Source organism: Armigeres subalbatus, chromosome 2 (assembly GCF_024139115.2).
Source record: "Armigeres subalbatus isolate Guangzhou_Male chromosome 2, GZ_Asu_2, whole genome shotgun sequence".
Taxonomy (NCBI): domain Eukaryota; kingdom Metazoa; phylum Arthropoda; class Insecta; order Diptera; family Culicidae; genus Armigeres; species Armigeres subalbatus.
Window position 1 is genome coordinate 431,295,849 of NC_085140.1, and position 26,330 is coordinate 431,322,178.

General features: G+C 40.1%; 1 protein-coding gene across 8 annotated transcripts in view; it reads left to right on the forward strand.

Moving 5' to 3' along the window:
* LOC134213569 (uncharacterized) overlaps nucleotides 1–26,330 on the forward strand; it is a 106,016-nt gene that overhangs the window by 75,189 nt on the left and 4,497 nt on the right. For all 8 annotated transcript variants that reach the window (XM_062692733.1, XM_062692730.1, XM_062692732.1 and 5 more), the window contains 4 exons: nucleotides 1,800–4,064; nucleotides 10,425–10,710; nucleotides 10,804–10,944; nucleotides 14,906–15,128. In XM_062692733.1, the coding sequence (XP_062548717.1) occupies nucleotides 2,002–4,064; nucleotides 10,425–10,710; nucleotides 10,804–10,944; nucleotides 14,906–15,128 (2,713 nt within the window). In that variant the 5' untranslated portion in view covers nucleotides 1,800–2,001. The remainder of the gene's footprint in view (nucleotides 1–1,799; nucleotides 4,065–10,424; nucleotides 10,711–10,803; nucleotides 10,945–14,905; nucleotides 15,129–26,330) is intronic.

The window sequence follows — 26,330 nt, forward strand, 5'->3', positions numbered from 1 at the left end:
CAAGATTTACTTTCTAGACATTAATTCTAGAAATTAAAAAAAGTAGAGTTGAATTAATTACGACTTGAATACATATGTTTTGATTGCCTAAAATGTGTTTAAATCTTTTTTAGAAAACTGAATAAATATTTTGATCGGAAACGAATATTGTCTTCGGGTTAAATCTGTGTTCAAATTAGTTGTTTGATAATTTTGTAGATTTTTATAAAAGTGATGGCAATCACTATAATGAGGTTATACAATGCTTTACTTATTTAATTGCGAAGTTCCTAGTTGTAATTGAATTTAATTTACTTTATAAGAAAGAATTGTGTCTTTACTCACATAATTTTGCGATAATTTAAAAAGCTCCATCAGTTACCCAGGAAGGTATTCTTTGAAATAGACTGATTAAGATCAAACCGAGAGCTGAACATTAAAAAGATGTCGGCTATACTATAATTATAACTTTATTGCTTTCTGTGAACATTATGCTCTTAGAAGGAAGAACCACACTAGACTGGCATACAATTTCCATTGGCACTGTCAGAAACTAACGAAAGTTGTGCATCCAAGAAAAAAATACGAATGTTTTGCAACTAAGAAAAGAATTAAATCATTGTAATTAAGTGCCATTGAAGAATTATAATTCGACATTGATGAAATGCCGGTTAACACTAACTGCATGGCAACGAAGCGCACAATTTCAGTGTGCCTTTTGATAAAAACAATTTCGCATAACACGTTGTTGTTAATTTAATGTATATATTTCAAAGGTTCGTTACAAATGAATCGCCTGCTTTGAGCGTGCTTACAGCGACACACTAGGAGTTAACTTTCTGAAATCAGTATGGCGAATGGCATCTAAGGTTCGATTTCTTAAAATTAAGCACCTTCATCGAAAAAATATTCGATAGGCGTAGTAGCGGACACCTTCCTACATAACCGGTACCAAATAGTTTTTTCATGAAAAGTTACTATTTTTGTGAAAACCCGCGTTAGATGTCTTTCGCCATACAAGTTTCTGGCGGGCAAGTCATGCTGGCTATTTGCTCATATACGATAGCGCCTGGATGTGGAAGCGGCGGGTAGAAAATCAGCAACTGCCAATAATTCATTAACAGTTGCAGTTGAAACAAAACTTACCTCCAGTTTGCTCAGAAAATAAAATATCTAGATAAAGTATAAAAACTATCACTCTGGTTTTTTCAAGTTAAATTAAAACCGGGAAAATTTGACAAAAATTACCGGGAAAAGCGGGAAAAAACGGGAATTTGAAAATCGAATTCCAGTGGCCATCCTGTTCGTTTCAATTTGATTTTAGTTTTGTTGGATTTAGCTCAGTAAGATTTTGTTAAGTTTGAAATTCGAATTTTGTTGTAATGTTTACATGGAAATGGAATTGAATAGCTGAATTGCTTAAAACGCGGTTGATTTCCATATTTTTCCAATTACATATGATGTATTGTAAAATTTGGTTAAGTCTACGTAGACATGGGGGGAGGAAGGGGTTTTGAAAAAGTCTACGAAAGTCTACTAGGGGGACGGGGGGGTTTGAAAAAGTGAAATTTCGGTCTACGTGGTTTGTGGACAGCCCCTTATCTTGACTGATATGGGACGCCTATGTGGCCAGTAATTTCGTTCTTCGCCGAAGTATTTATACTAAGTAATATATTAATGGTTTGAAAAGAAGATTTATCGACCTCTTATCTACTTATCAATACCTAGATCTACTACATCAAATTTATTTTGTTTAGTTATAATCTTTTTTTTATTGAGGAAATTTCTAACTTTCCCCCATCTTCTCCTTACTTCCACAGGTTGTGCCGTTGGGCCCTAAAAGATGCATTACCTGTTCCATTCCGCAAGTATCGCAACTTCTATCGAACCTAAATGGAGCAACTGCTCGTGCAGCAAACCACCAGTAGCGTGTGAGACATTTTCCAACACCAAGCTTTCAGCCTCCGACAACGACACCCGTGGTAGCAGCGGAAAACTATTCCTTCACCTGCTGGCAGCAGAATGGCCCGATGTCCGCCGAGCGTCTTGATATTAACCGTGTTGCTCGCCTCTGTTCGTGTAGCGGATCAAACAAAATGCGCCCTAACGTCGAGCTACGGCAGCAGCTACAGCACACTCCTGTCCGGTGGGGGCCGCGTCCCCGAGGCGCATATGCTCTCATCGGACTACCCAACCTACAATGACGACAGTGAGGATGTTACTAGTTTCCTTAAAGTATTGAGCTGCTCTGATGCGTCGATTCGGGTGGTGAATGAAGACTATCTGCGACCGGTCAACTCTTACAAGGGAGTGTTATTGGAACGGGTTCCCGTGGAACACCTAGACTCTGACCACCTGGCTTTCAAAAATGAGAACTACTTGGAGGTGGTGCAATGGAGTCACAGTAATGTCACAGAAAGGCAACTAGAGTTGACGTTTGCGAGAGAGGATAAAAAGTTTACTAATTTACTGATACTAGATTTAAGCGGAAACCGCCTTAAAAGTTTAAGGCGAGATTATTTAAGCAAACTAGACAGATTAAAATTGTTAAGACTATCCGAGAATCAATTATCAAATCTTCCAAGTGATATTTTCTATGACTTAATAAACTTAGAGGAGCTGCAATTGCAGCATAATCGGTTGGTCGAGATCGTGCCAGGCCAGCTGCGACCTCTGAATAGATTACGGATTCTGAACCTATCAAACAACACCATTCACGATCTTCCGCGCAACATTTTCAATGGGTTGAACAACTTAACCGAGCTTCACATGTCTAACAATCGACTGTACGTGGTGCCATTTCAGATCTTCAAAGAACTACGTGCATTAGAAGTTCTCGATGTATCCAACAACATGCTCGTCTCGTTCCTGGATAATTTCTTTCTCACCAACAAACAATTGCGCGTATTAAGACTGAACAACAATATCATCGAGAAGATCTCGAAGATGGCCCTGTATGGCCTTAAAAAGCTTCAAATTTTGGATATCTCCTCCAATAAGTTGGTGTTTATCGACCGGAATGCCTTCGATACGCTGGAAGATCTGAGACACCTGAACATCTCCAATAATCAAATCTACATCCTTCCTTCAACGGTATTTTCAACGTTGAAGAACATTCTGTCTATCAATTTGAGTAATAACGTCATGAGGACGCTACCAAACTCAATATTCTCCGGACAGTTCAAACTGGAAAGTTTGTACCTGGATGAAACCAATTTGGAAGCGCTCAGCAATTGGGTTTCCCGTCACAACAATACAATCAACAAGGAAATCCTACGCAATCTGCGCTATATGTCGATCCGCAATAACACCCGCCTGAAAGAGATCGAACCGTGCGTGTTCCGCAATATTCCAAATTTGGAAACGCTAATGTTGTCCAACAATAGACTGACTAGCCTGCCGAAGGAGATAGGCGAGCTAACGAAACTGCGATACCTGGACGTCGCCAACAACGACATTATGTATATACCAGAGCAGATACGGCATTTGCACCAGCTGCAGACTGCAAATTTTCTTAATAACGATTACGGTTGTGACTGCCACATGTATTGGATCCTGAGCTGGATTGATGAACTGCAAGCAGAGAACAATACTCAAAAGATATATGATCTTTTGAGTTTGTCGCAGCTGAAGTGTCGCAGTGGCTATCCTGGTGATGTCATCAGAGTATTACAGCATATCAATTGCTTCAAACCGGAACTGCTACAAGCATCGGATAGCAAAATGCACCTGCTCAAATCGGACGCCGTGTTGGAGTGTGTGTTTACGGGCAATCCCCCGCCGGACATCATTTGGATCACACCGAAAAACGAAATCTTGCGGCACAGTCAGGAGCACGAACAAAAATCACTGCTCTTTGATTCGTCGGGTGAGAGTATTTCGAACAAGTATCAGCAAGCGGTCGAGTTCCAGATGCTAACCACCGATAATGTTACCGGTGTTGGTGCACTGCACGAAAACATCGGAATGGGCATAACGCTGCTGGAAAATGGTTTCCTACGGATTCACAACATTTCCCGCAGGGACAGTGGTTTATACACTTGCTACGCAATCAACATCATGGGCAACGCCACTGCTGGAATAAGGTAAGTTGATTTTTGCTTCCATCCTTATAGTTACACCACCTTTTCTTAAATCAGGTAGTGAACCATAGTTTAAGGTTCAAATTATATTTCATTCGAAACACAATAACCTTGAACCAAGCGCAACAAGCTATTGAAGGTCGATATCTGATATGCTGCAATAATAAATCTTACATATATGTGTGTATGTAGGGTGCAGAATGTTGGCTCCACTTGTGAGAGTCGAATTCTGGAAGAGTGCCACATGCCAAAACGTCGACAAGCGGGCTCGCCATTGTGGTTCCATTGAGGAACCAACCAGCTTCTTGCTATAATAAATCTAGTGGGAAAACAAAGCCGCCGATAACAGAGTATTATATCTCAATGGCCGGCAGCTCAACCTCTAGAACGGCGGTCATTGGTCTCTTCGGAATCAATTTTGCGCTGGTAATACCGCCAACCGATGACGTTGGCGAAATGCGAAGGCAAGCGCAGTACATTTTCGTATACATATTAGAAAATGCCACAATCACCGTCGCTGACTGCTGTTGACAACGTGAAGTGGGCAAAACCATTATGAGGCATGGAACGCTACCATGCCTTACTTACTATACAAATACCTTTACCAGGGTTCGGATTTCTCACTCACTCACGCGACAACAGATCGCTCCACCATCCATTTTATCCGGATAAATTACAGTGCGATAAACTCCGGCACAAGCGATGGTGCGAAAAATTGTTATCCCTCTTCCCATGTTTTTTCGGTTGTAATGCGGTTGTAATGCGCTCGAGTAATGAACGTTCTGGCGGGAATAGGGGGTGCTGCCCAAATGGTTCTCTACCCTATGTAGTTTAAAACGAAATTATTCCGTATTGTCATTTATCGATTCATTGAAAAGCAGTAGCAGTGGAGTCGCAAATAATTCAGCACATCTTTCCAGAAGATAGCGTGTTTAGCCGTCCACTCCTGCACCTTTGGACACGTCAAGGTCACAAAGAACCTTTAGGACCTAATGATGGGAGAACTGAAATCGTGGAAGACATATTTCATGGACTGGGACGTTCCGGAAGCCTGCTGCGTGGACTGGAGGCAGAGATGTGAATACGCTTTGATAGAATGCCACAAAAAGGTTCGCAGCCTCGTCAGATGTAGTTGCAGTAGTGTTACCGTAATTCACTGTCTTCGGAATTTAATTACTTGTCTTCTGAGATTTCACAAACTTCCAAAACATGGAGGGGTTGTTCTTTAAATTCGACTGTATGTTGTCCAGGTGTCTACGGTAGCAAGAGTCAAGAAGCTCGTTATAAGGAAGATTCCACCAGTCGGAGTGCATTCCTGTTCTCGTCGGTTTTGTTAGCGAAGAATCTTTTGCGCGCTTTTCTCAATTTGTTTCGCTGGTTACGAAGTTCAGCATTCCACCAGGGCTTTCTGCTAATACCGTGATTATTACTTCGGCGACGAGGTACCATCAATTGAAAAACTTCATACAGTTTGTCATAGAACAAGACAACATTACCATCGATAGAAGGCGCCTGGAGATATTGATTCCAGTTGATCGTAAAATGCTCAGAATTGAGAGAGAAACAATCGCATCGTCGGAAGTCGAAATCTATAGTATCTGGATCGCGTTCAGTTTGAGCGGGTACGAAACTGCAAACATCCATTTGTATTAGCACTGGCGGGTGATGACCATCTGTTGGTAGGAGGAGCAAGGCTTGCTGAGAAACTTCTAAGATGTTCGACAAGCTCGTGAACGCAAGATCAAGAACTTTACTATTACGATTCGAAATGGAGTTGATTTGCACCAGACCGCTGGCGGAGATTGATTCGGTTAGAGAAATTTCTTGCTCGCTAGACACATTTACGGGAAGCAAACCGTTGTTATCGTCGTCAAAACGCCACTGAAGGTAAAGGAGATTGTAATCCCCTAGAATGATATCGTTGTCCAAATACATGTCTGAAACTTGTTGAACGGCGGAGAAATGGGCGGAGTAGGGCGCTGGATCAGATTTTGGACGCAGGTAAATTCCGAAGATATATACGGATCGATTTGGAAGATTCACGCACAATACGACTTGCTCGAGTTCGATGCATCCATCGAGGGTCACCTCGAAAGAATTCAGTTCATGTTTCACAGCAATTAGCACAACCCCACCTCTACAAAGCTTTCTGGTGGACTCACTACGATTACAACGAAATATGTAATCCGACGAAAGTTCTGAATTGCATACATCAGACCGTAGCCACGTTTCGGTTAAAACTACTATGTCGTAATCACAAGCCGACGATCGTAGTTTCAAATCCGTCGTTTTCGTGCGTAGGCCCCTGACATTCTGGTAGTAGACGCACAAGAATTGCGCATCATTTCGAGCAATGCAGTTGGATTTTCAACTGGATGAAGCGTTGCGGCATTTTGGCTGGAATCGGGATTTTTTCACGAGTTGAACTGGTCGTATTGAGATCGTACTTGCCTGAGAAACGTTGTTGGAAGGTCCCTTCACCTGTCTCAAGCACAGGGCCCGGACAGTTGATGATCGCTGGCTGGACCCTAGCAGCACACATGTTTTACAAAGGTTACAGCAACTGATATGTGACCAGATTTAGTCACACTGAAGTTGCTGCAACCATTTTTGTTTGATTCGTGCTGCTCGGGGAGTGGCCCGACTGTGATGAGCGGATAATTACCTTCCACAAGGCTGAAGGCAAGTGTGCGTCCCGATGACCGAACGAAGTTATTTACAGCTGGGTGAAGTATTGCTGCGTATTGGCTGGAATCGTGAATCTTTTTAGGAGAAGAACTGAACGAATTGAGCGCGTATTTTCCTGAGAATCGTTGTTGGAAGGTCCCTTCACCTGTCTCAAACACAGGGCCGGGACGGCTGATGATCGCTGGCTGGAGTGACTCTACTGTGATGAGCGGATAAGGCCCTTCCATAATGCTAGAGGCAAGTGTGCGTTCCAGCGCCCGATCAAGAATGTTTTCAGATGGGTGAATTATTGTGACATGTTGGCCAGAATAAAAAAGGTCACATTAGGAGTAGATTCATTTAATTGCTATGTCGAAAAATCTATCCGTTGTCGCGCTGACTTCAGTCGTTTAGCAAAAATAGGACAATCAATACTTCAAGAAGCGTGAGTGACGTCAAGCAGCTGGTCGTAGGGCGTAGTTCGTTTTGTGTTCAAAACATGACAGTTATTGCATTTTAAATATTCAGCAAGGCATTCATTGACCTGATGGTCACCAGCACACGTCGGACAACAAGCAGGATTCTTCCAGGATGTAGCTTTGTGACCGTTTTCTGAGCAGTTGAAACAGCGCAACGCATCCGTAGCCTCCACAACCTCTCCCACCCGATGTTCATTCGTTGACGATTAATCAGATAATCGAACCCTCGAGCATCCGTTTCAAGTATGGCTGACATTGTGTTGTTTTTCTGTGAGTCATTTTTGTACACTCGGACTACTTTAAGCTCCAGGGAATCCATTTCAGGGTTCTGTTTTTTCAACTTGGAAATCAATTCAACTTCGCTGATATCGTTGGAAAATCCTATGGTTTTTATTCTCGGTTTAAGGGGTTTATGACTTTTAACACAGTACTTCTGCTCAAAAATTACGGAGGCGGCTGTAGCTAATTTTATTGCGTGGTCGCTGGTTTTACACCTCACACTAACATCCCCGTTATCCCTTAACCGAACATCCTTCACGGAGAATTCCACGGGATCGAGCTTGGCGCAGATATCTGCCTTAGTTACCTCTGCGGATTGTTCTCGCTTAGGTTTAAAGAGGACAGTTTGTTCGATTTTAGTGACGGCACTGGACTTACACTTTGGCGAAACAGGAGTTGGAATATTGATAGGTAGGGGGAGAACACTGGGAGAACTTTCTGCTTTGCTTACTTACTTACTTATGGATCCTGTACACCTCCGGTGGTGCAAAGGGCCGACTTGAAAGATCTCCATCCTGAGCGTTGCCCGGCTATCGCTTTAACCTGTTGCCAGGTTAGATTTCGGTCGACTTCTTTTATTTCTTTTTTGAGGCTTCGCCGCCATTAGCCTGTAAGTCTGCCACTGCTGCGATGTTCCGCTGGGTTTCAGTCTAATTCTTGTTTACAGATTTCGTTTCCGCCCTACGTAGAGTGTGGCCGACCCAGCCCCACTTCCGATCCCGAATTTCTGTTGCTATCGGCCTCTGGTGACAACGACGATGGAGCTCGTTGTTTGAGATCCAGTTGTGAGGCCACCAGGCCCGAATTATATACCACAGGCATCTGTTGATGAACACCTGCAGTCGTTGAGTGTTCTCCACTGATACACACCATGTTTCGCTAGCATATAACAGCACAGATTTCACGTTAGAGTTGAAAATTCGTATTTTGGTGCGTTCACTTATCTGCCTGTTTTTCCAGATATTTCTTAAACTCGCAAAGGCAGCCCTTGCTTTCTTGATCCGTGCGGCTATGTCGATCTTGGTACCGCCGTCTGACGCCATTTGGCTACCAAGATATTGGAAGCTTTCAAGCTTTCAGCTTTCTGGTTTGCTTGGCTTACCAATTCTGCGACGCATTCCGGAGCAAAGCAATCCACCTTCTTCAAGAATAGCAGACGGAACTTTTGAATTTTGTGTGATCACTATCAGAATGATCTGACACTTTTCGTTTACTCCGGCTGTTTTTCCCACTACTGGAGCATTGTAGTACACTTGTATATAACGGTATACCCGGACTAGGGACACCACATTCAACCTGTTTATTCAGCCACACTAATTCGTTAGCAACCTCCTTTCGCGGTGTGAACGATGGATGGTTCTCCCAACAGCTGATGCAGCTCGTGGTTCGTCCGCTTTCTGCACCCCACCATAGATGTTACGCAGCACTTTCCTTTCGAAAACTCCCAGTGCGCGTTGATCCTTCACGAGCATCGTCCAGGTCTCGTGTCCGTAGAGAACCATATAATAAGCGTGTAATAAGCGTTTTATAGATAGTCAGTTTAGTACGACGGCGAACTCTATTCGATCGAAGCGTTTTGCGGAGTTCAAAGTACGTACGATTTCCTGCCATGCTACGTCTTCGAATTTCTCTGCTGGTATCGTTACGCGTAGTAGCGAATACCTTCCTACACTAATAAAAATCCACACATTTTTAATTGTTAAAAACTGGTATCAAAGAAACCCTAGTTCAAACGATTGGACCTCAGCCGAGACTTTATCAAGGTAATGTCTCAACTATTGTACAAACACTACTCGCTGAATGCGCAAAAGAGCTTACAGACAACAATCGTTGAGGCTGCGGTGCAGGTTATAAAAACATCGACTACGTTGTCTGTTACAACGTTCGCTCGAACAAAAACTAAGTGACGAAAAGTCAAATGGGACTGTTATGCGAGTGGGGGCAGTGTAAATCTTTTACAATGGCTGGTACGACCTGTCATGTAACTGAGGAACAGAGCTATATTTGGTTTATTTCGCCTCGCAGAATTGTGATCAATCAGATCCTCAATAACACAATTCATCTTGCGGGCGTCCCACATACAAACATACGGATAAAGGTTTAAAAACTGTTTTAGATGTATGATGGTTATCCTTAAACAGCGGTATATTTTTCACTAGAACAGGAAGTTTCGTTCTTCGAACCAGAAATTAAAAAAAGGCTAGTTTCGAACCTTTCGACATTTCTAATATTGGAAGAATCAATTGCAATGTAGAAAATACCCGACTTTAGAACTTTTGATTGGTCTCTGGTAAAACTTTTGACGATCAATTTGAATGCTATAAATTATGTAATCTAAAAACCCCTGGTCGGTCTCTATCGATAACAGTTGAAAGTCGATTAACTGACTGGAATAAATTACTTGAGGATTCCGTGTTTCTGGTTTAATTAGAACTTATTATGGGTCTATACTAGACATTGTATAATTCACTTCCTCTGTTAGTCAAAGTATATGAAACAGTACGATAAACTCCTTAAATAATAAAATAATTGTGTTCTTCAAACTTTCTCGACAACCCCTGTTGGGAATGATTCGATGGCAACGTCTTGCTAGCTTTGTGCTTCCACCATATTACATGAATATCGATCTTAGACTCGTTTCACGTCACCTAGAACTTTTACCACTAACCCCACCAATGGCAAACAACTATGGTGGTGGCAGTAGTTTATGTGACTTTTCAAATTGGGTTCACTTTCAACTTTCATGCATCCGTGCTGTGTTTGCATAGCAGTGAATAACACCCATCAATATGACAAAAGGCGCAAACTTAGAATGCAATGAAAAGCATTCAGGTTGTCAATGCAATGACGTAATTTTGATTGGCATTTTGCATTCGTTCTACACTTTGTCAGGAGCTGGTTAGTAATCTCAAAATTTTATGTTTTTCAATTTTTGTAGACTTTACATCGATCCTATCGTGTTCTATCGGGTGAAGATTGGCAGCATCATCACCGGTGCCATATCGGCAGCCTCTTTCTTAGCACTGACGCTCATCTTCCAGGGAATCCGCCGCATTTTCATCCGGTTCCGTATAATAGATCTGATTTGTCAAAACTGCTGCAGCTACTGCTACCGTAGTGATAAGACGTCGTCGAAGGCTCGACAAATCTATGCCATGCTGGACAATATTGAACACTACAAGAGCCAGCAGTTGGAGAGATTGCGAGAAAACTATACACAACAGGTAATATTCTCTTTAGTACCATCTTCATTAAAAAAAAATCTAAAAATCAGTATTTTTATGATGCGTGAACGAATATAACTTTTCAAATTACAGGTCCATCGCATCAAGGACAACTGTGCACAGCAGGTCGAATGGATTCAAGATGGCTACAGTACCCAAGCCAAACATTTGCGAGAGATTCGTGACATTGGTACCCATCACCTGACAACGCTGCGTGATCAATACTATGATCAGGTAAGACGAAAACTTAATTCGCCCATCGATGAAAACATAAATCTTTAGAGAGGTAAGAATCATGGCTGTTTCTTTGTTGGCACCAATTATAACTTAATGAACTATGTAGCCATATTTTTACTTTCTCATCCTCTTTGCTTACGTACAGTGGTAGGCCTTCCACGTCACCACACAGAGGATGTAAAACTTCCTAATTTATAAGTGTTTTGTGTTGCTACATGAGGACTGCAAAAATAGCGTTCGATCAGCACCAGCGGTAGCTGGCCGTATGTGTAAGAACTCTTACGTCTGAAGTGAACACGCTAGGAGATGAATGAACGCTGTCATCAAAAGAAAAAGTAGTATCACGAATAATATATTACATACCTATAAAATGTATGATTGGTAATGATAATAAAGATGTTTCTTGAATTGAATCCGGAGAAGGTACTACTTTTGATGATTATTGAGATTATTGAATTTCTAAACCCGTGTGATGAATCATTTAAAAAAAATCTCAGTTAGTAATTTTTAAAACTATTTTAAATTCCATTGCCCTGATATATTTCTGTGATTCTACTTTTCCTCTAATGAACAGCGTTTATTCGGTTCTTCTAATGTATTGTACTACCGGGGAGATGGGGAATTCTAAGCTTCTTTCTACTTCTTTTTAACCGAAGATGTTTAGGTGACAAGTGCTATATGTAAGTCCGGCGCAGAACAAGTGAGGATTAGAATATCCAGAGTATACGACACTGCCCGTCAACGTTCTTACCCCGGAACAATTTTTAAGAATAAGCTCTTTTGAGAATAATCAAAGATGTTCAATTTCAATTTTTACGTCACCTTTCATTCACGGACCTCTTGCCCATCAACAGTTCTCTTCGCAATCATTAAAATCACAAAGTACCTAAAGTGTTATATTCGCTCATAATTTTGTAATAGTCAATGGAGTTGATTGCATGGTTGGCAATAGTCACCCCGTCGTATAAAGAAAGCGAGAAAAATATAATCTTTGTCATAACATTGAACAACGCAATACCTATACGCTAGGAGAACCGAATAAAAGGTGTCATCAAAGGAAAATTAGAATCATAGAAATTTAATAAAAATTAGAAATTACAATTTGAGTTTTTTTTGAAAATAATTTATTATACGGGATTAGAAATTATTAAACATCAAAAGTAGTACCTTCTCCGGGCTCACTTAAAGAAAAAAATAATACTATCATTACCAATCATATAAACATTTAAATCATTTTCAAAAAATATCATTTTGATTTTTTTTTTCAAATTATTTGGGGAGTTGGATCCCATATCTGTGGACATTTTTTTATGACAGAGTTTATTATTCTCCCAGCGTAATCGGTTTCTTTGTAACGCATGCCTACCACGAAGATAGTCATGCCACCAAAAGTTATGCAATTTCCATAGACACTTTTTCTTTTCACATTATTGATCGCACGCTACTAGATACGGATTGGTTAAAAACAGAATGGCGTCTCAAAAAACAAATATGTAGTTGGAGCTCTGGTAACATATTCGTACCGATTCAATAAAATAATTTTATAAATATGATAATCAAAGATGTTTTTTTTTATTTTTCAACACATTTGAACTATGAGAATTCACATTCAATGTTAACAATTTTGAATTTTATGGATATTAGAGTGGGGCATCATGGTCATTTTTTTCAAATCAAAGGTTTTTCGATACTTTTCGAGGTCCCAAAAAGCTGTGCAGAATTTGGGCCCGATTTTGGTTGTTTCCACGCTTTCCGCATCGCGTTTAAAGTTTGTATGGAAATTAGTATGGGGAAATATAAATTTTTGCATTTTTACTTCTAGAGGTTTCAGTTGATCATAATCCAAGTGACACATTGTGTTAAAGTATAACCCGAAGGATGCTGATAAACTTTGCTGAAGAAGGTTCGTTGCTGGAATGTCCCCACAAAAAAATATAACCCTTCATAGATTGCTTGTTCAAACCATATGCAAAAAATCGATTATTCTGCCAGCACTGACAAATTGCATAGACCAACAATTTAACTGAGTGTTATATCAAAATTATTGATCTTATAGGGCTGGGATGCAAATTGGACTTGTCATAAGACGAGTTTGTACAATCCCATTGAATTCCATCACTTAATTGTATCTTGACAGATACGTATTTCGACCTCAACAGTAAGGCAAATTTTAGTTATTCAGAATCATTTCTCAACGAAAGAATCGGGACAAGAAGAAAGAAAGGTTTTGCCCATAAACAGCCGTTGGTTGCCTGGTAGTGCTGGCAGATATGGTTCGAACAATCAATCTTCGAAGAGTTTTAACATTCGTTGACGTTCCAGAAAAGTACCTTCTTCAGCTAAGTGTTTCGGCATTTTTCACCCTATATGGTAACGTGATGAGACACGTGATTGACGATAAATTGCAGTCGTTTGGAGCAGAAATGCAAAAAAGAACGTTTTTCCATATAAATTTCAAACGCGATGCGGAAAGCGGGGACGCAACCAATCGAGCCCATCTTTTGCACAATCGATTGGGGTCCCAAAACGATTCAGAAAAACCTTGATTTCACTTGATTGGATGAAGTTTGCGTTTTTCCATATAACTACGCCCCACTCTAATGGATATTTCATATACCTAGCGGTTCTGGTTTTTCGTAGCAACGAGCAATGCACGCTTAAAAGGGGTGAGATTGGGCCAAGCCCAATAATATGCGCTTTCGTTGATTTGCTTTACATAGTTTGTAAGTGCCGTAATGCAGGCAATTATTTTTAATGTATATCATACTAAGCCGAAACTAAACGATTGAATCGAGGTATCGTCATTTATTATTCAAGCTTGCACCAAACTAATTAAAACTTGATTCCAATGTTAACTACTAGAGCTTTGGAACATTTACTTGGAACATACCACATTTTGGCCCAATGACACCCGTTGAAGGTAATTGTTTTCATTTTCCATGTAAGAAGTTGGATAAACCTTTATTTAACGTTACTTCAAACTTAGTTTAAAGGGTGTACGTAATTTAATTGTAATCACTTAGAACTACTCGCCAAAATAAGTCTAGGGACTGAAGTACAAATATTAAAACTAGATTTACGCAAAACTATTTCACTTTAATTCTTTAATACATCCAAAAAATGGAACTTTTTGCCTTTTTCATACAACAAATTTGTACCGTCTTTCGGTCTTAGTTAAATCACATTTATCGGGATTACCTTTCTTCTTGAAATTTGCGTTCTAGTCTAGATGTTAGATGAGATGCAACAAAAACTAACTGTTGTATTGTAATATACAAAAGTCTGCTTGCTGAGAAGGTATTCAGTATCATTCTTAGGGTGCTCATCTTGCCTCGTCCTACTCTATGTACATTATGTGGAAGATTTTGATTTGAAAAATGTATTTCCCTTCGATGGGACTCGAACCTACGACCCTCAGTGAGGGTCATTCAGAGGGTCAGAGACATTCTTACTATTCTTCTTTGTACCTTATTCTATATTATTTTTCCATTATCTATTCTTCATTCTTCACTCTCCATGCATCATTTACGGCTATTTATTCTTTTACTTGAACTCTATTCTACGTTTATAACGAGTTTTTTCTAGGCTTCTTACAGTTCTTTTATATTTTCCAGCTTTTCACCTTTTTATTTGAATCATTTGAGATTTTTTATATGATATGAACTCATAAAACCATTCTTTATCTGAAATATTCCTCCGTAAAATTTACAAAATTCAATCAAATATACATCCTTGCTATTCTGAATCAGGTTTACGATCAAACAGATACATGTAGCGCAATATATTCGGGGTAATGTCTTTCACGGAACAGTCATAGCATCAAACCGTCGTGTTGGATGTTTTTTTAGCTTCAGCCATTCTTTTTAATCTCATTACTGTTTGACCTTCCAGCAATCAACAACCGCTGCCGGCACATGCTCGCTCTGTTATATTTAAATTCCCATTTTTATTTGCCCAGGTGCGACGTGTCCGTGACTATTCAACAAGCCAGTTGAACTGGGTCCGGGAGAATTACGTTTTCCAGCGGAACAAGATTCGCAAGTTCAGTGCCCACCAGGCCCTGAGGCTTCGTGAAGGCTACAAGTACCAACAACAAACGCTCAACAAGGTCCTGGAAAATCTGCCTAGCTTCTACTTCGAAAACTGCCGCGGGCGTAACGAGGACGATGAGGATTTCGACGGTGAGTGTTGTTTGAATTCGGATATCATTGCTATTTTTGTAGAACGTAGAAAAAAGCTGCGTTGAGTGTTTTCCGGAAACTGTTGGGGATGCAATGTAGATGATTTGTTTTCTGCTTAATTAGTTTGTATTTGTTTGCTAACTCATAATTTAAGTCAATTTCTCAGATCCCAATCCTGATTGTTACACCCCAACATACTTTGGATAACACAAGACCACCCCCCATGAATTTTATGTCAGTTTAACCGATTTACTTCGCTCATTTTTTGATGCAAAACATTAAACGGCGACTCGGTCGGTTCACCCACCCACGGCACCATACGCACCGCACGTACCGTTCACACAGTGTACGCAATAATTCCGGAGGACAGCGAAGCCTACCGGAAGTGGGAGCACGTGACGAAGCTGTGATTTTGCATATCAAACAAATTCTCTTCTACTGATAACATTGGCAACAAGTTACAATGGACACACAAACCACAATCGTCGACGTAATGGCTTTTCCCAACAGATCATATTTTTTCCATTTTCCACAAGTATGATTATTTATTTTTTAATTCTGATTTTTCCTGTGTTAAAAGTTATGACCGCGGGCAGTGGGTTTGGTATCCATCAATCATTTGATCCACTTTCATCACATCACCAGGGCGAGCTGTTCATTAACCTTCTACAATAATTTATTATCCATCCATCCTATGTACATATTTGATACCTACATATGGAGCTCGTTGAGCGCTCATTTGACCATCATTAGTCCGTTTCATGTTTCGGGTCCGGGAAAAGTTCGGTTCATTGATTCAACGATTGTGGATGCTCCTATATACCACCTGTGTGTGTTTGTAAATGGTTCTGGCAATGCTGATGGTGCTAAATTGCGTGTGTTCTGCCATCATTGCTCCTCTGTCTCACTCGTTAGTCGACGGTAATGACGTGGAGTACACTTCTGCTGGGTGCTATTTTCGGTTTTCCACTTGGACAAGCAGGAAACAGTGTCCGTCGGTGTCCTTTTCGTTCTCTGTCATTTTCACTTCTCTGTTATTGCATGGGGGTACGGTTTTGTGAACTTATGTGTGCTACCATTTGGGTATTCTGTTAACGAGGAATAAGAGTCTGTCATTCGTCTTGGCATTTTATTGTCTGATTATTTTACCTGTAGTAATACAATAATTGTTAATCAATTTTAAGTCGCAATTTGGTCAAAATATCGCGTTTTATCACAGTATGATTGATTAAGTATTTGATACTTAATGATAATTATAATTAGATATGTTTAAGAACTTTCAGAATTCTTCTACGATGATATTTTTCTATAATTGGAATGACTGAGTTCAAAAAAAATTCAAACTTCACATCAAATTGCTTGCAAAATAATAATTCTTTTTTTTATCATTGGCTCATCCTAATTTTTGACCGCATGTTAACTACCAATCAATTTTTATTTGAATTACTTATTTCGATTTTTTTAAACATATTCCAGAGGTTTAGGTGATATATTGAGGCCATACAACAAAAATACGACTGAAAATTTCCAAGTACAAAAAATATAATTCCGGTCAATTCTATGTTTCGACCAATATGTTAGCTTTTTAATTTTTGTTAACGATGAAAATTAAAATAAGATTATTCAGTACAATTGGGTATCCAATAAAATGACAATCACATAAATCATAAATTATGATTCACAATTACCATGATGAGCCCTAATTCCAATCATCGAAAACTATGCCTGATTCCGCTCACATTATTCATTTTCAATGATGTGGACAAAGTTAGGCAATGTTATTTGCTAATTAGAATCAGCAAATCCCCCCCTTTTCATTGGTGTTAATAGTCGTTCCGAAAATCATAATATGTTCAACAATCACCAAGTTTACATCAACGAATCATAGAAGGAGCAAAAAACAAAGTGCATTTCCACGAACATTACATTCCAATCACATTCGTCTGTACTACCACCCCCGGGTGAAAGCTCTAAGGCAATTAACCTTGAACCTTTGAAGGCAACTCATAAGCAAGCCAGCACCGTCGCCACGTCAGCTTCATGACCGGTCTACAACCATAAATACGGGTATGCTGAAACACAAGAAAGGACACTACGGAAAGTAGAAAGGTGCCTGAACCGTCCATCGTATCAGCTGACAACCGCTTGGGGCTATTCAGCTATAGCATTTAATAGAGCTGGAGCGACGAGCATGTTGCATGTTTCCGGTACTAGCATCGAGAGCTACGAATCCTAAATAAAAAAGAACGAGTCCCCACAAAACGAAGAAAAATGGCTTTTCCCGCGGTGGTGGCTTTTAGCCACTGCGCTGCATCTACATCCGTGCAATCCAACACTGTCAAAGCCCTTGAACTGGCTGGGGTGGGCATTCGCTTGCCTTATTCACATCGCATTGCATCGGTTGGTGCTCGGTGGTTGAAATTGGAGCAAACTCTATGCGCAGCAGTGTAGCAATTTCCTCCGTCGGATAGATCGGAACAGAAGTCATGAAACGTGACACGCTCAACAACATGCATAGTGGCAAAGGTGGCTTGTTGGTTGGTCGATACTGTATCAACAAATAGCCAGGCGCTCTGGTACAGATCTGATCAAGAAGAGGGCCGTAAGAGTGGGCCGAGGGAGCTGGCCGGTAATGTATGCAAAGTGGCTGGACGAATGCGCTCAGTGCAATGCGGTGTCGCTTCGAATTGCTTGGCTGGTGGTGGTGGGTTGTTGATGGGAAATTGCGAGAAGAAATTGATACTCAATGACCATGACTTGTGCACAATGGCACGTTCCTCATAACGTTGAGGATTATGGTCAATTGAAAATGATTTTACCGGTAGGTGAATAAAAACAATGAAAATATTACTCCTTTAATTTTTTTGATTTTATTGTAAAGTTCCATATGAACGTTTTTAAAGTAGAATAACCGTGTATAATCAATTTCGGACACATTAAAACTTCGACCACTTCATTTCGTATATGGGGAATTTTCTAAAAGTTTTTCAATATTTTTTGGTTTCATACAATTTGTATAGAAGTTAAAAAAATGCAAATTTTCGGTGAATTTTCACATTTATTACAAACAACGTATGCCGCATAGCTCTTAAACCAAAGCATTGTTTGGCGTTGTCAACTCAAATTTGATCAAATTGTCACTTACACCCCTCTGCTTCTAACCTCCTCAATTGCTTGCATTTATTCTTCTCGGTTCTGTGTAATCGAGTGTCCGAAGTTTAAATGTTTTTGTCCAAAATATGAATCCAATGCCCCAGCTGTTGTCCGAGGTTTGAATCCAACAAAAGCCGGACATTTTTATAAATTGTAAACATTCTATGAATTATTGCACATATTTAACACGTAGTTCAAATATTATTAATGAGAGATGAATGTTTTACTACTGCGTAAAGTTAAAAGCTTTTACATCGATATGGAAATAACTCATCATCATCTAATATCATCTTTCAAACGTACAACGACTTACATGTTCATAGAATTAGAGGCGAAACTACAGATTTGATAGTTCAGTTAGGATATGGCATGTATGAAGATTTTTATATTGCATGATTTTCTCAAAATTGCACGCGGCAATCTGCTTTCTGCACCCCGTTTACTTGATTCTTATGGGTGAATATCATTGCGGTGTATCGTTTGGCGCGGCCATACCTTTCGACAGTCATTTGCCGCGTGAAGCTTTGTGCAAGTACATGTTTGGGAACATCACAAAAGCCGCGCAGTGTATCATATCCAATATAGAAAAACCCAGATCAATCCACCTAGCGTTGGTGGTGCCTTTCTCGCGCATTAAAAAAATAAGAAATCACAAGAGAAGTCGAAATAGCACTTTAGGGGGATAGATTTCACTTTTTCCATCAATTCATATCCATTTGCGGTCATTTGAATGCATTGCTGTGATCTCTGAAAAAAAATTCGCTTTTTGAAAAAAAATGCCCAAGGGGGGACCCTTGGCAGAAAAACAATGTTTTTTCAATAACTTTGTAACGCAATGACCGATCGGGCCAATTTTCAATAGGAAACAACTAGACCGCAATCAACGTCGAATGCAACTTGTTGCGAGCAAATCGAATAATGCTAAGCAGTACTGCTAGTTTTCGTGACTGTCATGTGAAAGCGAAAACAGTTGCATTTTCATTTTCAAGAGACCAAATGAAAATGTAGCCATATCCCGGTCACCTGTCACATTACAAGCAGTCATGAAAGGAATGTGCTTTGTTTTGAAATCTAAATTTCTAAACAGTTTTAATAGATCTGTGTAAATAACAATGACTAATCGATACAATGATTATATTCTTTTTGATTTTTGAGTTAGAAGTAACATTATTGAAGAAGAAACAGCTTGTTTACACTAGTTTGAAGCGCTTTCATGAAATAAAAATCTGTGAAAATTTAGCAGAATTCCTTTCAATGTTTGTGTTTTCTATGAAAGCGGGAGAGAATAAAGTGTAAATATCGCGTGACCTCTCTCAATGAAAATGAAAATCTCAGTACTGATGCTAAGTACCAAAAAGTGTGTCTCACATTTTTGTACACACACACACACACACATACATACACACATACAGACATCACCTTAATTCGTCGAGCTGAGTCGATTGGTATGGTTCTCCGAGCCTTCTATCAAAAGTTCGGTTTTGGAGTGATCCTATAGCAGCGAAATTTTGTACTATTAAACTAAATAAAATTATTGTTAAATTAATAATCGATCTATTTTTGAATTTGAAAAATTATATTATTAAATCTACAATATTTTCTGTTTGAAACAACAAAATAATTGTCATTTCAACAATATTTATTGTTGATCTTATATTGCGCGAGTTCCAACCAGCGTGTAGTTTTTGAAGTGTACTTCCATTCAGGTGAGATAAACAAAATATAATAAGATACTACCAAAACAGTAAAATTTTCATTTCTTAGCATAAACTTCGCCATATCACGACAGATTTCTTTTCTTATGGAATACAGGTAAGACATCAAATTCATTTTCTAAATGTTTCTTAATATTACTTTTTTCATTTGCTTATGTAGGATTTACGGAAATATGCCAGGCACAAAAGATTAAGACCGCCTCGAAAATAATCATGGAAGGCGTGTGTTCCGGAAAAATCATTTAGTTATTTAATGAACGGTGTTCAAATATATTATATTTGTTTTAAATAGAACTGATATACACTGAACCGTCATGTGGTTGCTTATTTATTTTGATTGAAAAAGGGGAAATTTTGGTAATGCATTTTAGTATTTCAACAATAATTATTGTTGAATCAATATAATTTGTTCCATTGAATCAAAAGCACATCGATGATTGTTTCAACAATAATATTGTTGAAATAACTTTAATGAAGTTCAAACAAAGATTGTAGAAACAACAATATTCTGGATTAATTCAAAATGAAAATATTATTAGCCCTCAGTTAACAATATTTATTGTTGAATTCAAACCGAAATATTGTTGTTTCTACAATATGTTTTTCTGCGTGTACGTATACTTTGTATACGAGAAAGGCAAAAAAAATCTGACAATATAGAAGTCGATTTGAAAGCGAGCGGAAGGTGATTTGTATGTTTAAATCTCACGACGTTTCTTCTGCCAAGCTTCCGTGTGAAGCGGAAGGGAAGAGTATCAGTATGGAATATGATATTTTCTTCACTGGCAAAAGGAAGAATTCTTACTGGGTTCTAGCCAGGGTTTGCAGAAATCGCTCTGAAAGGATAACGAACGAACAACGATAAAAGAGAGGCAAAAACCTCTTCGAATCATAAGAAGCCATGAAAACAAGTCTATCGTAAAAAAATCACGGGTTATGTAAAAAATACGACCGCTCGATGAAAACTACGTTAAATACTTTAGAGACATAATAAGCATTTTTTACTAAATCTTTTGACATTCTAATGGCAAAACACGGAAAATAGTATGATCTTTTACAATGCCAGTCGTAAAACATTTCATGTATTAAAAATTGAACTTTGTTTAAAGCAAAACGTTTTCTTCTAAAAGTTCAATTTCCTACAAATTTAAAAATTCTTGAGCATTGTTTAGTGATACAAATAATACTTCTCCACTTGTATCAATCAATCATTAAAGATCAATAAAATTCAGTAATGCCGAAATTACGTAATTACGCCACAGGGTCGTGTCTTGTACTCTTGTACATAATCCTTCTGATTTTTATCTAAAACCATAATCAATACGCGAACTCCACATGCGCCACTTGTGCAACAACACTTGCTTGCCGGAGCACCGACAACCCAACAGAGCAGTTATGAGACTACCTCACAGAAGGCATCCCACTGCTGGACCCTCAACGCCTCGGTAGTCCAAAGTCCACACGCATAGGGTTCTTTCTAAAATTACGTAACGCTAAATTTGGTGATTTTGGACCCCCACTCTCCCCAACATAACACTTTTTGTATGGAAGGTTTAATATTTTTGTATGGGCCGTAACGCTCGGCTTGACCCCTTCCCTTCCCCTTCAGCGTTACGTAATTTGTGAAAGAACCCTTATGCGAACCTCCTTGACCTGCAACAAAAAGCATCACACATCTGCCAATCCGGAGGTGCTTAGTGGTTAATCTATTGGTACTTGCAGCGGACTGAGGTACCATCCGACAGACACTCCTACCCAGCTTTAACGACACCTCTCACTATGTGAGGAACCCGACTGCCCTGCAGTTGGAGCCATCCCTCGCTCACATCCTAGTCAATGTCCATGTCATCCGCGAAACAAATAAATTGACTGGATCTGTTGAAAATCGTACCCCGGCTATTACACCCGGCTCTCCGCATGACACCTTCTAGCGCAATGTTGAACAACAGGCCCGGAAGTAGTTGTGAATAGTCCACTCAATGAACCGGGATCAGTGATTGATTCTCGAAATAGCGGTTTAGCTGGTGCAGAATCTTAACAGACTGTTTTTGCGAAGTTGAAAATTCATCGATAGGAGTATTCATCACTCTCGTTGATGAAAATGCGACTATACATGTGGACCGTTTTCCAAAGAGTTGTCATTGAGGTTTATCGTCAAATTCTCCCGACGAAACAACGCCGGTAGCAACGCTTTTAGTAATAGAGGTAATAAACTATAGAGGACGATTGTCGCTGCGGTTCCCTTTGTTATCGTCCCCAAACATGTTGGGTACCTATCTGTCAAAACGTACTGATTTTTCCTTAGTTGACATTTAGTGCCCTATTCTCGCCAGCAAAACATGTTTCGCCAGTGACGACAGCGACAACCTTCCTCTATAGTTTATTACCTCTATTCTTTTAGTCTTAAGAAGATTTTTGAACTTTCTTTTCAGTCTCAAGTACTTCTCAAACAAGTTTCCAAAACCTCAATCTACCTGTGCACTGGATTTAAGGACATAGTTGAAAGAGTACCACGATGACAGCCAATATGGCACCCGTAAGCTAAATCCGCCACCGCTCCTCAACGTCTCTCCCACCAATATTTGAATGCTACGAAAAGCGTCGAACAAAAGCCCAATATTCAAATTACTAACCTGTTGGCCCTCCTTAGTCGTGCGGTAAGACGCCCGGCTACAAAGCAAGACCATGCTGAGGGTGGCTGGGTTCGATTCCCGGTGCCGGTCTAGGCAATTTTCGGATTGGAAATTATCTCGACTCCCTGGGCATAAAGTATCATCGTGCTAGCCTCATGATATACGAATGCAAAAATGGTAACTTGGCTTAGAAACCTCGCAGTTAATAACTGTGGAAGTGCTCAATGAACACTAAGCTGTGAGGCGGCTCTGTCCCCCAGTGTGGGGATGTAATGCCAATAAGAAGGAGAAGAAGAAGAAGAACCTGTTCCTTGTTTATGGATTAACTTTCCGTCACAATGTACATATTTCTTCAATGGATCCTATGTAGTTCGGCTCAAACTTTGGGATAAATCAGCAGTTACGTGCCAATTTAATATCCCCCCGCGATTATCACTGCACTTTACTTCTTCTCAGAGCGCAACTAAATACAAGTTTTCTAACACCATTCTGCACATGATCAACACAAAATGTTAATGGGATTCTTGTCAAACTTCACTTTATTGATTCAGTCACTAGTCTGAAGCGAAAATGTAATATTAATCGCTATTAGTTCCCGAAAATTGAAAAAATTATCGGGGAGCGAATGTAAACACCGGTAGCAGCAAACTAAAAATTAGGGTGATTCAAAAAATAAATTGTTCTTCGCCACGCTTAGTAGATTCTACGAGATAGATTGTAGTTGGTTACTGATTGATAGAACAAATGATTAAGATGTGGTTTTCGGGTTCACTCTCTCTTCTGAGACAAGGTAAAAGTTGTTCAAATACGAATCATACTGCGTTTATCGGCAAGATAGGTCATCTTCTAACAGTAACAAAAGCTTCAAATCTTGCTTAGTGAATCCTCCTGGAAACTCGTCGGTTGAGCAATTGTGGGTCGCTGTAACTACTGCTGATGCCGTTCTCTTCATCTGCGTTCTTTCAATCCCTCCCGATCAAATCAATGATGCGGAGTTGATCGACAGTCACCTCGCTTCGTTTAACTGGGTGGTCTCGCAATTAGGACCAAGGGACGATTATCCTCGGTGACTTCAATTTGAGCACAATCAATTGGCAGCGCCATAAATCGGAATTTCTCTTCCCGATTGCATCGAGATCCCTGATCGGCCAGACGTCTCGTTTGCTGCTTGACGCGTATAGCACAGCTGGACTGAACCAGACCAATGATGTGGAAAATGAAAACAACCTAATACTTGACCTGCTTTTCATCAGCAACGAACCCGCGGGAGCTGTTCGGTTATGCAGGCCCCATCACCGCTCGTCAAGATTGGCATACATCATCCTCCCGTCCAGATGCAACTCAAGATAAAACCGCTCCATAACTTCCACGAGCCGTCTGAAAGCATTTCATATGACTTTTACAAGGCCAATTTTAACGGGATGAATGCCTTTCTTGCTCAAGTTGACTGGGATACGGCTCTTCGAGATTCTGACGTCAACCTAGCTGCTTCGACCATGTCAAACATACTACTTTACGCCATCGACCAGTTTGTTCCCGTGAGATCCACACCAGAACCGGTCAAACCAGCCTGGTCTAACGCTCATCTCAAAAATCTAGAAAGACTCAAACGCGCGGCGCTCAGACAACATTGCAAGTATCGTACGGACTCTACAAAAGCTAGCTATATCAAGACCAACTCCGAATATCAGCAACTCAACGATCATCTCTATAACGCCTTTCAAAATCGTTTGCAAAGTCGCCTCAGGAATAATCCCGGTACGTCAGCGAACAACGGAAGGAATCTGGATTGCCCTCAACGATGACTGACGGTTTATCTGAAGCCCAAACTACCAACGACATTGCTAATTTGTTTCGTACTCAATTCAGTAGTGTATTTACTAATGAGTATCTCGACCCGCAAGATGTGGTTATTGTCATTAGGAATGTTCCCAGTCTTCCTGCCGCTAGGCAGCCATTGGTCATCACAAACGATTCAATAATACCTGCCAGTAAGAAGTTGAAATCCTCCACAGGAAGCGGCCCAGACGGTATCCCATCGCTTGTTTAATAGTTATAACGTCGTTAACGCTAACGCTAACGTTTGATAGTTATGCAGAGTCGCTTGTCAGACCACTTACTGCAGTATTCAACCTCTCGTTGACTTCCGGGGTGTTTCCGGTGTGCTGGAACCAGTCATATGTATTTCCAGTTTTCAAAAAGGGCTGCAAGAGGACCGTATCAAACTTCAGGGGAATAGCTGCGCTGTGCGCCGGTTCCAAGCTATTGAGTTGATTGTTCTTGGCGAATTGACTTCAAGCTACGCCCATTACATTTCAAACGACCAACACGGGTTTATGCCAAAACGTTCAACGACCACTAACCTAGCGTGCTTCACTTCCTTTGTAATAAGACAAATAGAGAATGGCCATCAGGTGTATGCAATCTATACAGATCTTTCTGCTGCATTCGACAAAATGAATCACCAGATTGTCATAGCAAAATTTTACAAATTAGGCATAAATAACGCTCTGCTCGCGCGGCTACAAAGCAAGACCATGCTGAGGGTGGCTGGGTTCGATTCCCGGTGGCGGTCTAGGCAATTTTCGGGTTGGAAATTGTCTCGACTTCCCTGGGCTTAAAAGTATCATCGTGCTAGCCTCATGATATATGAATGCAAAAATGGTAACCTGGCTTAGAAACCTCGCAGTTAATAACTGTGGAAGTGCTTAATGAACACTAAGCTGCGAGGCGGCTCTGTCCCAGTGTGGGGATGTAATGCCAATAAGAAGAAGAAGAAGAAGAACGCTCTGCTCAGCTTTAATCCTATTTATCAGGTCACAGTATGGCGGTGAAAATTGGAGATCACATTTCCTCACCGTTTGTAGTCCGATCCGGCGTTCCACAGCGTAGTCATCTTGGACCGTTTCGGTTTCTGCTTTATATGAATGACGTCAACTTTGTTTTGAAATGTCTGAAGTTATCGTACGCCGACGACTTGAAACTGTATTATTGCATCAAGCAAACTCAAGACGCAATGTTTCTGCAACAACAGTTTGAATACTTTGCAGAATGGTGCAGTATCAACCGAATGACGCTCAATGTCGCTAAATGCTCGGTCATATCTTTTGGACGCAAACACTCTCTTCTCCAGCATGAATACGCTTTGGCAGATAAAAAGCTTCAACGAGAATCGACAGTCAAAGATCTAGGTGTTTTGGTCGATACGAAATGACATTTAAGGACCACGTAGCATATATTGTTTCGAAGGCATCTTCACTGCTAGGTTTCCTTTTCCGATGCGCTAAGAAATTCCGGGATGTTTACTGCCTAAAATCATTGTTTTGCGCCACTGTTCGACCAATATTGGAATATTCCTTGGTCGTCTGGTCTCCGTATTATCAGAACGAAATTCAGCGCATCGAAACTATCCAACGCAAATTTGTCCGCTTTGCTCTACGACATTTGAGATGGAGATTCATTCAACCTTCCCAGCTATAGTAACCGTTGCATGCTCATCAATCTCGATTCGCTTTAGGCAAGGCGTAATGTGGCTAAAGCTTACTTCGTGGATGAAATAATATTGTAAGCAGGGCATATATACATTAACGTGTATTATAATATGTTTGTCTAAAGAAATTCAAGCTTTTAAAACAAATCACATTCATACTAACCCCTGCACTGTTTTAATCATACTATAAAGTAGTTTCTTCGCATGTACC